Raw genomic sequence first — 14,284 nt, 5'->3', positions numbered from 1 at the left:
TCCATATAATAAATTAAAATTATTAATTAAGTAACTTACCTTTCCACAAGAAGAAACTACTGGTATTTTAAGGGCTATTTTTGCAACAAAAGTCAGCTGCAGGTTAAGTGAAAATAAAAATATTTATTAGCAATATTCTTTTTATTAAGTTATTACTACTATTGTATAATGCTGTGTAATTAAGACCTACTCAGGAAAGCAATTCATCACTTGTTTTCAAATTAAGGCTGTATGGGTTTTTTTGCAGATAAGCTACTGCTGAAACAACTCATGATTAAACTTGTGTTCTACAAATAGTCCAAATAAGTCACCAAATATTTGACAATCTGCTATGGCTAAAAAATAAAGCATGGAAATCAAAGAAGCTGTTCCTAGAATAGAGCAGCTTAAGCAAAGCTACATTAAGAAAAATGCCAGGTCAGATTCAGAGATCCTGCTGAAGCTGAGGTTCAGGCAAAAGCTGCTATGAGGAAGAAACAGCTATGCAGGGCTCAAGAATATAGGATTCCCTCTGGAAAAGTTCAGCAGACTAAATATGGGTCTTAGGAATACAGGTGAAATGGAAGAGCACAATGGGAATCCTCTCTGAAGCACAGAAGTGCAGATTGTAGTGGAAGAGTATCAAAAGTTGAAAGAAGTAAGGAGAACAGAAAAAATGGAAGCTGACAGCCAAAAATTACACTGTAAGAGCTGGAAATTGTTCTGAGAACATTTCTTTTAACAGTTTTGCTTTTTGACTGAAAGCTGTTCTCTTAGAAGATACCTTCCTAGAGGAAACAGCTGTATTTTATTGTATCCAGCTCTTGAAGCTTCTATTACCATTTTTCTATTAGACTTTATAAAGGCAGAGATAAATAAAAAGCTCCACTGCAAGGCAGGGGAATGAGGGAGATAAGAAAGAAAAGTAAGATGACTTCTGCCTGGTTATTTTTAAAATGCCTGGTGGGAACATGCAGCTCTTTTTCAAAAGTTGAGAATAGGAATCTTTAAGACACTGCCAACTGAGAGGAAAGAAGCTGTGGGCTGATTTTAGATTCTTAGATGCACTGGAAGATAGTAGCCAGAAGCAGGCATTGGCATGCATATCGGCTCTTGGGGTAAGTTTGGGGAAACACTGAAGTTGACAATCAGAAGATAAGATTCCTTACCAGTAACCAGAACTGGGAAGATGCATTGTCAACATCTCCTTCTGTGTTATGCTTCACTCACATGCTGTGTAGTTTCACAATCATTTTCCACTGAATCAATGTTTACAATGTGTGGTTGATGCATGAATAAATCACTAGTGTGTCATACACCTCAACCAATACCTCAACTGCAGAAGCTCAGAGCTATCAAAGGGCTAGCAGGAGTGAGGAAGAAGGAAATTATACATACAGGGGAGCAATAGTTTTAAATAATATCCATGCCTACTAACTTCTATAATCTTATTTGGATTGTAGGTAAATTCAAGTTACTGCTTAGCATCTAACTTCACTGCTCCAATTCTGATTCCACATCCTCAGGTTTTACAAAAGGCTGTCCAAGAATCTTTCACAGAAATGACACATGGAACATAACTTTAGATGTATTAGGTACTTATTTTTTTCCTATATTTATGTTGCCTGGTACAGTTGCATCAGAGTAAAGATTCAGGTTTTGTAAAATTAAACCTTGCATGCTGCTACATTTTTATTCAGTATCAAGAAGAGAGAATTTCGTCATTGAAAAGAAGTGAAATCTTCAGTCTGGGGACATCACACCTTTACATGGCTGAGCACACACCAACTTTCAATAATGTGAATGCAAGCTAAATTCACTTGTACAGGCCAACAGCCATATATTCCCGAATTCTTGCTTCATCTCGTCTGTAGTTACAGAGGACATTGGCTAAAAGACATTAGACTTTAAAGCTCATATTCAAAAATTGGTGCTGCCCACTGTCTCATGCACCTCCATTTAGTAATAGCAAGAGAGCATTAGGGAGAACAAGTGTGATGACTGCAGCAAACTATATTAAGTCATATAACTCAAGATTTTATTCTCTGCTAAAACCCCTCTGATTTATGATGTCTGCTTTAATCTGCTTACATTCTATGTAACATACCAGCTGCCCCTTAAAATCTTGATCTAGAAAATACTGTGATAAAAACTAGTGATTTTATATCTTAAGTCAATTTTACAACCACTTTAACAGGCTACTTGTGGTATAAGCTCTGTATGATATATGTCAGAACAATCTGATGATGTTTAAGATCTCTTCCAACATAGGCCATTTTATGATTCTATGGTATTTCTTAATTTTAGTAATCTCTCTGATTTTGGCTGACTATTGCTTCAGGTTGATTGTACTCCATGATTAGTAAAAAAGGAAATTCAAGAGACAGAAGCAGTACTTGATAGACTCAAACTAAACAAAGGTTTAGAATGAGACACAAAACTCTCATTGTGGATCACTGCATTCAAAATTACTCATGCTACTGTATTAAATATAGCCAAGTCTCTGCCTTTTTGATCTTTATCCAATTCTAATGCTTATACACACATACACACACAAATGAGAGAAATATCTCAGCTATAATTAATCTCTATGCACAGAGTACAACAGATATGCACAAGAAATTGTACACAACAGAATACAGTGAAGCTGAATGATTCATGGGTCTGAAATAACCCTTTTTATCTCTAGCAGATAAATTAGCCCATATTCACAGGATAGCTGCAAGAGTGTGAGGCAGCAAAAGCCTGTGACTGGACTTTGCACCTAATAACCAAATTGAAAAACTGCTAGAATGCCACATGTCAGTGAACAGAACTGCTGCTGCCATCACAACCTCCAAGGTCAGAAACCACAGAACTTTTACCCCATCCATATCTCCAGTGGAGAGGGCATCTCTGGACCTGCTAGGAAGATAGAGATGGGAAGCACAGTACAAGAGATGTTTTTTATGAGAAGACAAATCCCTACCCAAACTACCTTGAAGGATTAAGAATTAGCAGCCAGCTTGGTGTGCTCCCAGCACATACTTGGGATGCCAGGCTAAACCACATGAGCCTTCTGGTCAAACACCGCAGGTCAAAATTAGCAGGCAGCCTACACTACCAGGGGCAGAAGCTGAGACAACCTCAAGGCAGGAAGATCAGTGTACAGGTATGAAGAAAACTGCCCAGGCTGTTACAGTAAATGACTTTTATTTTTTAAAAAATGAAATAACCGTGAACATATTAACAGGCCTGCCAGTGGCACTACAGTACAGCTGGAGATAAGGTCAATACATTTCCCCATGTACCCGGACAATGAAATCCATTGCATCAATGCTGACTTTAGTAAATTCTGAATACAGTTCTATCAAGCAGGAACATTTTACTTAAAATAGTTCTGGACAAAGTTGACACCAAAAGTTAACATTTCCTTCACTTTGGAAAGGATATATGTTTTATAGATGTTTTCAGGTAGCACTGGTATTGGGTGAATATTGCCTGCAGTCACCAGTGCAGGGAGAGATGTACAACATCTCCTTGTGAGAACAGAGTTTATACTCCTTTTTACTTTTCATTCGGAGGAAGCAGGGTGGCATAGAGAGAGGGGAGAAAATAGGTGAGGTAATATGGGCAAGGGAGGTGGGATGTCAATTTCCATTCAATTCTCCTTTGGCTGTTTTTGTGCTATTTTGGACTGCTTTCTAAAAATCACTTCTTGATTTTATTGAAAGGAAGACTAAATGTAATACACCTTTCCTTGAAAATCCAGGAACAATTGCAGTACTTCAAAAATACTAAAAATATCTACTTTCATGAAATATTAACTGTTTCACTACAAACCTATTTTTTTCACTAAATACACAATTCTCTTATTTCTGGAGTCTCCCTGGGGAAAAAAAAAGTGGGTTCTCCCTTTAGTTCTGCAACTCTACACTGTATAGAGAAACGGCTAGAAGAAGGGGAGTGCAGAGAATAGCTTTATCATTTTCCTTGGCCAGTATCTCACACGGGGAGTTTGTTTGAATTTCTGCAGTTGGGCTACTGTTGGTCACATTCTTTCAGCAGTTATCAACCAAGTCTGAAGGAGGACAACCCACATCCAGCATGTTCTGTCTAACTTTGTGGAGACTAAGTAGGTATGAGGGAAAAAACCATCCACACTCTTTATACCATTTTTGATCGTAATATGCAGGAACACCAAGTGGTTTCCATGTTCTTTCAATTTGTAAAAGGCCACAGGAAAGGGATATGGCACCTTTTAGAATCTGGAATTCTGCATTTAAGAGTGCGACCTTCCATTAGACCTTCGGTGTTGAGGCAGCGTAGAAAACAGTGGCTGAAGAGTGTAATACTGACCACACCAGCTCCCAGTGAGAAGCTTTTGCTCCTGCAGAGGCAGTCGTGTGCAGTCCCTGTATATACCGTGAGCAAAAGGCCTACTTGACAGGGCATTTGGAATTAGCAATTCCTACGATCTAGCTAGTTTAGATTCATGAGCTTTCAGTGTGCCAACAGCATCTTTCACTGCATGGTAGATAATGTTCTTCACCTGCAACAGGAAAAAAAAAAATCAACTTCTACAGACTAACAAGGAGAGTCTTACATAGCTATGCAATCAACTTTGACAGCTGAATTTGTAATAGTTGGCAAGTATACATAAAATATATACTCTTTTTGCTTCAGGATACCAACAGCACAAATTTTAACTGTCACAGATGACAAGTATCTTAGACACCTGCACTGATTTATGAACTCATTTTCTGGTCACCCAGCAACATATATTTACTTGTGTTGTTTTAAGATAATTCCTTCTCTTGTGAGAGCCAGGAGGAAGTACACTACTACAAAGTTATATATATATATATATATAGTTTATTTTAAAAAGTCCTTGTGATCCAAGTCACTTAGAGACTCACATGAATCAAATCTAAAAGATGCAAGAAAATCATGTGGTTTAATCCTATGAAAATTAAGATGATGCAACAAATCATCCTGCTGTCTTTGCATGGAGGCTAGAAATGCTTCAAATTTGTGCCTCTTGCAGAAAGACAAGCATTAGTGAATGAGAAATCCCCTAGTACTCACTGCTATCTTTTTCACAGTTACCTATTTAAGAATCAAAGTTCTGTCTAGTTTCTGATTTTTTCTGATCTAAGTTTATTTGAATTCTGTTTCCAGGTGCTGAACAGAACAGTTTGACCTCCTAAGTGAGTGGCTCAATTGCACTTGCTCAACTAACTGCCAAGCACCATCATCTTGTTCTCTCATTTTTGGTATAATTTATGCAGCTGTTATTGTCTCTCTATAAAAATATAGACAGAGGTTAATATAAAAATATACATTAAAAATGACAGTTTTTTTTTAAAAAAAAGACTGAGACAAAGACAACCAGTATTCCTTCTCACAGGATTACTGAGTTGCACTTTGTGGGTTTTTGTTTCTTGGTTCTTTTTTTTTAAATAATAAGCATTATTCATTTGCAACCTCTTAATTTACAGAAACATTTCCACATTTGTATCATCACAGCTGGAGAGGTACAGTGTTAGATGTCAGAATGAGAGTTGATCCTACTTCTGCTTTCCTTTATAATCCCATGAAAATTCATGTAGAAATTTATAGCAAACTTTCACTGAATTGGTATGAGAGAATTAACATTGTAGATTCTGACATCCTTGGGTGACATTCTGGAGAGTGACCATATACTGTGTACTTTGATGAGGACAGCCATTCTGCAAATCTCCACCCTCCTTTCTTTCACATACATGTAATTACTGATACACAAAAAATTCTAGCAACAAAATCGGCAAACTGATAAGACCTTTAAGATCATCGAATCCAACCACACACCTAACACTGCCAAGTCCACCACTAAACCATATCCCTGATTTAAATAAGCCATTAGCTTTCAGAGGAGTTTTCCTTTAGGCAATAAAGAAACAAACATAAGTGTACTTGGTCAAATAAACATCTCTTCAAAACAAAGCACTGCTCTTTCCTTTCTAAAATTTTTTTTCTTCTGGTCTGCTCTGCTGACATTAGGATTCAGCCATTCAAAAACTTATTAATACCAATGCATGCATTAGTCTAATGGGGGAAAGTTCTCTAAATATGCATGAGTCTATTACTAATTTTTGTTTACATAATACTGTAGATAGAAGTACTTAATCTTCAAGTAACGTACCCATCAAATGAGAACCTCCAGATTTGTGAGAAGTCATGACACTTTACTTAGACATACGTTTCTAGTACTGAAGTAAGCTGGCAAAACACAGGATGTATTTAGTGTTTACTGGCATAAAATGGTTACCTGCAGTTTATCTTCATGGTTTGTATGAGTATTAGACAGATGCCTGAACTCCTGGGTCAGACGGAAGCAGTGCTTCACATGTTCGGGAGATACAAAATCTTCTGCCACTTTAATGCAGCTGTACAAATTATGGACCTAAAAACCCGTATCAAATAAATGATATATAAAGACAATGAACCATACAAAACAAAACAAATAAAACCCCAAAACAAAAAATAAACATCAACAACAACAAAAACCAAACCCCCAAAAATCCCCAATACCCCCGCACATATTTAGGCTCTGCTACATTTACTCATCAAAACTAGAAACTGACAGAATTGAAAATGAGAACAAAATACATGACATCTAACAGATTTCCTGTTTTCCCATATACATTAGCGTTCCCTAAATCAAGTTCTCTTAACCTTTGAATTTGGTTTCCTTGGCTGAAGTTTCACTACACAGAAATGCTTTCCCTCCATTCATCCCAGCTTTTTTTTTCCAGTGGTAATTTCATCACGGTTAAGTACACATTATTCAGATTATTCGCATAACTTCTAGTAATGTAAGAACTGCATATGTAGAAAAAGAATCCTTAAGTGTGCAATATCAGTTACCAGTTATTTTAAAGCTGCAGCTGTTGTGCCTGCAATTCAATTCTATCTGTCAATATGGCCTAGAGTTGGTATAGTTACCTGATGGGGAGCACCTGCAGGAATGAACACGGCATCGCCAAGGAACTGCACTATTGCCCAGCCTTGCACACCATACTCATCATATAGTCTCTTACGTAAGGTCTGGTCCAAGTACCAACTTTGGTCATGAATGGGGTCGTGATCTGGAGGATTTTCTTGCCCTTGTTCTTCTCCAACCTAAGGCCAAGATATGGGGTGGAAGGAAACCATGACACAGCACCTTGATATTGCTGGCTCACAAAATTGTCTGTACCTAAAAACTTAACAAATTATTTCAAGGAAGAACATTATTTTCATTAAGGTCATTTGGGTCCTAAACAGCAACATACATTAGTATGAAGATTCCAGACCAGGCTGAAAACCTGTGAACATAGCAACTATCAGTGCCCTCAAAGACAGAAGTGCAATACCTATGCACTTGATGTTGACAGCAATTTGAATCATTCAGCTGCTATAAGCAAGCTAGTCAAGGAACCCTGTAAGCTCAAGCTTTCCTGGCAACCAGCATACCTTCCGGAGAAGTTCCCGTATCTTTTCAGCATCCTTGGCAGCATAGATGTGCCACAATGCTCCAGGTTTCTCTCTTCCTTCGTGGATTCGCTGCTTTGTTACATCATCAGCATCTCCCTCATCAATTGTTTTCAGAACCTCTGAAAGGGGAATCCATGTAAAAGCTGCTTATTTTTTGACATAGAGAAGAGGAAGGAGCATTTTGAGCTACTAAATTCAGTCACACTGCAACTGTTGCATCATATAGTGCCCTTTCTAAGCCCATCAAGCTTCATTTTAACAGAATACAGGGAATGTGTCAATTGACAGCTAATCAAAAAGCTCAGTTGTGAATTTAAACTGAGCTACAATTATTCAAATACAAGGAGAAGAAAGGGGAATAAGTGACTCTTTTCACCTCTTTTCTTCAGGAATGTACCTAATTTCTAGCAAAACTCTACTGCTCCCACAGTTGGAAACTAATGAAGCATTACTGCACTTTTAATTACATGCTGCAAATGTAGCAAACTGCCTTGTATATTTGAATTATATATCATAGAAATTACAAGCTTAAACAATAAAAGATACTCTTCTTACACACACAATTGATTTTTAGTGTACAGAAAACAGCTTTCCTTAAGCATTACCATCATCATGGCTCCCTTCCCCAATGGGAATCCCAACGTACACCATGACGTTAACAGCATCAGACACATCCAAGTGCAGGTTTGTGGTACCAACTCGTCTGTCTTCTGCAGTAATTAAGCCTATAACAGAGTGCAAAATAAAATCAAATTCTGTGACTAATCTCTTATAGAAATAACCTAACTGAAAAATCTGTCTGGAAAACTAACTTTGTACAGCAATAACAGCAGAAACCAAAGTCAAACAGCAACTGAAACAGGTATATTCATATAATGTGTAGCATAAGTAGAAAGTTTACTGATAACCAGTATTTTAATTTTACAGGAAACAAAAGCAGCAAACCTAGTTTACCCAAGTCATGAGAAAACAAGCATTTTAACACCAAAACCAGAACTTGTACTTTACAATTTTGTCTCTCTGAGAGTCTTTTATACAGCCTGCACTAGAGAACTTAGCTATCATAAGCACAAAGCAAGTCTCCCTTTGCCTGGATGCATGAGAGAACTGCTTTAAGTGGCATTAGCATCCTACTGTGTGCAGCAAGTCAATGGTCTGTTAGAAGTATAAGACTCCAGCTGTTTTTTATTTTCTCATACTAGCTATGAAATCCATGACCAGCTGAATTCACAGCAGTAAATGATCAACTCATCATTAACAATTCAGATTACAATTCAGTAAGGAGAAACACCTGCAGACTCAAGTGCTTGTACTTTTGCATGTTGAAGGAACTTACATCTCTCAAGTGACTGTAATGGAGAAACATTTCAAATGTTTGCTTCTTAATTCTTTGATCTTCTTATTAACATGTTCCCTTTTTTCCCTCTGGCCTTTCTACAGCACCCTCTCTTTCTACCTCTGCTTAACCATCTCTAGCAAGTAACATGGCAGGGAACCAGAATATTAAAAAAAAATCTTTGTATCAGCAAACAGTAAGAAAAGTGTGTGCCCACAAGAGTTTTTAGGATCACCATCATATTTATCTATTTTCTGTTTAAAATACAAGCTTCTGAAGTTGGGAATTCAACTCACTGATCACTACCTATCATAACAGACCAGAAACAGGTCAAAGTGCCCAGAAATTGGGTAATTTTCCTCTTAAATACTTCAGTTGTTCTCAAAAACATACTAACTCTTCCTTGAACCCTGTATTGGTATTATGCCTGTTATATGCATAAATAATTGTTTGCCAACTTAACTTACTGTATGTACATCTCTTGGATATACAAGGCAGAAAGGGCACATCTGACAGAGAGAGGGCTAATGTAAGAATAGATCCGCAGGACTAAATGAAAAAAAAGTAACAGCAGGCTCTAGGATAAGCACTGAGTTTTGCCACAGCCACAGCCTTGTGTAATGCCACAGCCTTGTATTTGCCCTGAGTGTAATAAAGAGTCACAAAAACCAGTATCTGCAGACCTATACTCACATACCATATGCATTGTACATTTTGGGACCCAAGTCAGGACGGACAAAGTAGCTTGGCAGCCTAGAAGCCAAATTCAGTCTGCCATCTCTCTTGGTATATTCAGGAAGAGGAAGATTTTCCATCAAGTCCTCAAACCTAGAGAACAAAGACAGATAAAGGTGGGTTATCCTCCTGCAGTGCCTACAGCAGTCCTGTCAGCACTGATACTAAAGGTTACTTACCTCGTAGGCATCATATCTCTGAAGTCCTCCCCTGGAGGCCAATCCTTTAACTTTAGTACCATTGGCTGACCATCATCTGACCTGAGTCGTTCTGCAAGAAACAAATTCAGATTTCTTCACGTAGTAGATTTTACCACAGCCCACTACCTTGTTAAAGCTGTACGGGTTTTTGTACCTCTTACAATGCACAGCAAAATGGATCCTGGTTTTGTTTTGGGCTTCCAAGCAATATCATAGTATGACCAACAACAGTTTAACAACTATATAAGTATACATACACAGATATAATCATTGACAGCAGAAGTTTGACAGATCTTGCACAGCTGCTAAGTTTTAGAATAGTTTTTATTCAGCTTCAAAAGCCTTTCCAAAACATTCTTTCTTACTCCTTTTACCAAAGTCTAAGGGAGTTTTATCATTAATTTCAAGAGAAAAGGTACTTCTATAAAATTAAAGTTACTGGTTCGTGTTCTGAAATCAATCCTAACTTCAGTATAAAGCAAGAAACCATGGTACACTACATTCAAAAAAGCTAAAGGGCAGGTGGTCACAAAGGAAAATGGTCTTTAGGTTTTTTTAATTCTTCTTTGCTGGAGGAACTCAAATTAGCAGAGTGCCAAAACCAAACATTTTTTCTTCACTTTAAGAGTTTTACACGAGTCCTGACTGGAAACAGAAAGAGAGCAGCACAGAAAGATGGCGTTACATATGCAACAGTGGATGTATGCTATTACAGCACTGACCATATCAACTGCTGTTCTACCTCAGATCTTAGGGCTAAGAGAGTCTATCTGGAAGTGGTACACAAGTAGCTGAGAACTCACTGTAACATTTAGAGAAAACCATAGATTTTTCACAACTCTACGTGAAGCCACCAATTAAAAAACTAGGGTACAGCAGTCTTAAGACTTTAGCATCCCTGTTTCCCCAGAGAGTAACACCCTTCACTGCTTCCTACCTTACTGTCAGCCAAACTGATCTAGCAGAGCTCCTGACAGCATTGGAAGAGAAAGCATATCTAAGAAATTAGGACTTGGAGACCTGTGAATCACATCTGTGTTACATATCAACAGGCTACAGAAGACAGCCTGAGTTTCCAATAAAAAAAAATATTTTATTGAAATTAAAAGGAATTAAGAACAACGCATATGTAAACTGAAGTGACTGATTTAAAGATAAACTTTGATAAGCTACAGATTTTGGAGAGGCAAGTGAACTGAAAAGCTCAAGGACTTGAATTTAAAGAGGTTTCACAACTTCCCATATTCAAGATTTTGAATTCATCAAAGACCTTTGTTCTAAACAAGAAACAGCTTGTAGGGAGGCTATTCAGAAAGGACAGAGTGAAGAACTACCTGAATGATAAGATACAGATCTGACAAATTACATGTAACTGGACAAACCCCAGAAAATATCAGCAAAGAAAAGCAGGTGTAAGAAGGATCGAAACAAAAAGTCAGACCTTTCAAAAGTCCACTTTGAGCCCAAAAATATTAAAAGAAACAGCAAAAGATTGAAATTAATTAAAGTATCATACAGAGGTATCATCTCAATAATACCTCCAAAGACAGTGGCTGTTCTACATCTCTTTGGTAACTTAATGTGAGGGTAGGAGCCAGCCACGTATTTCAAAAATTTAGAATTCACATAATGCAAAGAAGTCAGAGACATTAGGTAATTTACCAACAGTTTTCGTAAGAATTAGAATGTGAAATATCCGGACTAGCAGCAAATAATATTCCTCTATACTAGGGACTGAACATGGCTGAAGAAACTCTAAATAAAATGTATTTAAAAGAAACTATCAAGAATGATAAGATTTTCCAACCTGGGTCACTAATATTTCTCATGTATAGTGTGGTAAAGGCTTTGTCTAAAAGAAAAGGCAAAGCTGATTTTGCTGAAAGAAGCATATCTGTCTGGAGACAAACTACAAGTAACATTTCTCAAAGATAACTTGACCCATACAAATTTACTATTTTCATTAATGACCCCACCACAAAAGTGAAGAGCTTGTGAACTTTCCCAGTTACTGTCAATACACAATGACCACAGTATTATATCCTCCAAGGCCATTTATTTCTGATTAATAACAAAACCAGTATGAAATTTAACAGTACAAAATACAGTACTCTGTACTAACCATATAAAAAAACAAGTCAAGAGCATTACTAGGGAAAATTACTAGGAAGGGAATATTCTTGGTCTGCAAATCTATAATTGCGTTGACTGTTGAATGAACATTCCATTAAGTCATCCAACAGTTCACCATTTCAGCAATACAGCAAAAAATTACACACAACTCTAAAACCAGCAATGTTGCAATGAACTTTTACAGCTCTAACACCTGTAACACCACCCAGATTTAGGTCTATACAATCTCAAATGGAGCACTCAGCTTTTCAGAAGCTCTTTAACCTGACCCATTATGTCCTCAGAAATTTTAGCAGTTAGTTTCCCCATCCACACTTGACACAAGGTTTTCTCAAAGAACTCGAGCATTAAATAATGTGTTATCATGTGAGGCACACATATAGCATTGCTATTCATAATAGATATAAATTTGCATATGTCATTATGTATGTCAAATTTACTTGACTGATGTACTCCACCAAATCCAAATTTTTGTATCAAAAGTCTCTGTTTTAGCTCAGCAGGTTCCCTTTAGTTTTAAAATAAAAATTGAGGTTGAAAGGAGAGCAAAGGTAGACACATTACTTACTTTCTTAAAAAGGGTAACAGGATTAATTTCACTGGGAAAAGTTTAAAAAAAAATAAACAAAAAACCCAACCAGTTTCCCATGAAATGGAGCATTTTTTGACACATGAAAGTTACACACACCAACACACTGCAGTACAGACAAGTTCTCTTGGACAGTCCTTCCCTAACCTTCACCAATAAAGCATTTTCCAGGGTGTGCTACATGTAAGGAGCAATGGCTTCTTTGGATATGACTGATAGATATTCGGACTTTTTCTTAATTTATTTTTTAGGAAAATAGGTGTAAAATGAAGAACTGAAGATAGCAAGACAGACTGCTCAGTTAAACTAGTCAGCCATAAATATTACTTACTAGATATTATCTCAAAGCCATCCCAGAAGTCACGCACTTTCACGTCTGAAATTATGGCACAGTTCCTGCAGTTCACCAAATCTACATCTTGATCTCCAAATTCCAGGCTGAAAGCTTCTGGTTTCCAAAGCTCTGACTTCAACTTCTTATGGACACCAGATACCAGCACGGGCTGAGAATACAAAGATGAATGCTTACTCCACCATAACCAATTATCTCACATATGCAGCCAAACTTTCTTAAGAGAGCCGAGACTCCTGGCTACCACCATACAAAAGACACCACAAATCTATTTTCATCATGTCTGGCTTTTGTGCATCAAGCAAATAACCAGAGTCAAAGCAAACTTTAGTTCCACGCCATGTGAAATTGCCTTAGAAGTGGCGTTGGACTAGACTTGCCAAGGCAAGTGCATTAGGTCTCCATGGCAAGGTGTTGACAGCAGGTATAAGCTCTGTAAGAGGAGGCTGAGAGCTGCCCCATGGTGGACACAGATGGTTCCACCTGGCTCAACAGACCCATCACTGGCCAAAGCTGAGCCCATAATTGATGCTGGCATTCTCTGTAATAATGAAAAAGGGTAAAAAGCTCTCCACAGCTGACGCATGCACGTGTGTGTGTGAGAGAGAGGGAGAGAGGGAGGCGGGGGGGACACAACACATGGACGGCAGGCAGGAGGAAGGGAGAGAAACAGCTCTGCATACACCAAGGTCAATGATGGAGGAGATGCTTGCAGCCCATTGAAGGGCATTGCGAGGCAGGCTGTCCCCTGCAACCTGTGGAGGACTACAGTGAAGTAGAGATCCACCTGCAGTCCACAGAGGATCCACTGCAGCAGAGGGATATTTGCTGGAGGAAGTCCATGGAGAGCCCATGCTGCAGCAGGCTCTGGCAGAAGCTGTAGGGAGAATCCCATTTATGAGCAAACTTTCTGGCAAAAACTGCCCACTGGGGACCCAAACTGGAGCAGCCCATGGAGACAACTCATGTTGGAGCCATTCATGAAGAACAGTATCCTGTGAGAGGAACTCCACACAGAGGAAGCAGCAGGAAAGTGTGAGGAGGAAAGGGCAGCAGACACTGTTGTGAACTGATCACAACCCCCATCACCCCCGTGTCACTCCAGGAGTTGTGGCAGGAAGGAGGTAGAATAGTCAGAGATGAGAGAGTAAAGTTGAGCCTTTAGGAAAAAGTTGAAGGGGGTGGGGAGAGGTAAGGTGTTTACTGATTTGTCTTTCTTCTTTCCCAGCCTACTCTATTTTTAATTGACAATAAATTCAACTCCTTTATCACAAATTAAACCTGTTTCACCCATGACAGCAATCCCTAAGGGATCTCCCTGACTGTATCTTGACCCAGAAACTTCTTCACCTGATTTCCCTCCCGTGTTCTGTTGAGAAGGGGGAGAAAGCAGCTGGGTAGAGGGGTCTGGCAGCCAGACAGGGTCAATCCACCTGTGGCAATAGAGTAGGTGTAGAATCCCA

At 38.4% G+C, this 14,284-nt stretch overlaps 1 protein-coding gene across 1 annotated transcript in view; it reads right to left on the bottom strand.

Moving 5' to 3' along the window:
• Window positions 1–3,152: 3,152 nt before the first annotated feature.
• Window positions 3,153–14,284, bottom strand: part of KDM3B (lysine demethylase 3B) — a 48,210-nt gene continuing 37,078 nt past the window's right edge. The window contains exons 17-24 of the mRNA XM_039701791.1: window positions 12,801–12,972; window positions 9,727–9,817; window positions 9,510–9,640; window positions 8,082–8,201; window positions 7,456–7,595; window positions 6,946–7,122; window positions 6,269–6,403; window positions 3,153–4,510 (exon numbers count right to left, since the gene is read on the bottom strand). Coding sequence (XP_039557725.1) covers window positions 4,430–4,510; window positions 6,269–6,403; window positions 6,946–7,122; window positions 7,456–7,595; window positions 8,082–8,201; window positions 9,510–9,640; window positions 9,727–9,817; window positions 12,801–12,972 — 1,047 coding nt within the window. The 3' untranslated portion in view covers window positions 3,153–4,429. The remainder of the gene's footprint in view (window positions 4,511–6,268; window positions 6,404–6,945; window positions 7,123–7,455; window positions 7,596–8,081; window positions 8,202–9,509; window positions 9,641–9,726; window positions 9,818–12,800; window positions 12,973–14,284) is intronic.

This window comes from Passer montanus, unplaced genomic scaffold (assembly GCF_014805655.1).
Source record: "Passer montanus isolate IOZ18808 unplaced genomic scaffold, ASM1480565v1 scaffold15, whole genome shotgun sequence".
Taxonomy (NCBI): Eukaryota; Metazoa; Chordata; class Aves; order Passeriformes; family Passeridae; genus Passer; species Passer montanus.
Note: the sequence above shows the minus strand (reverse complement) of the source record. Positions and strands in the feature narration are given on the sequence as shown.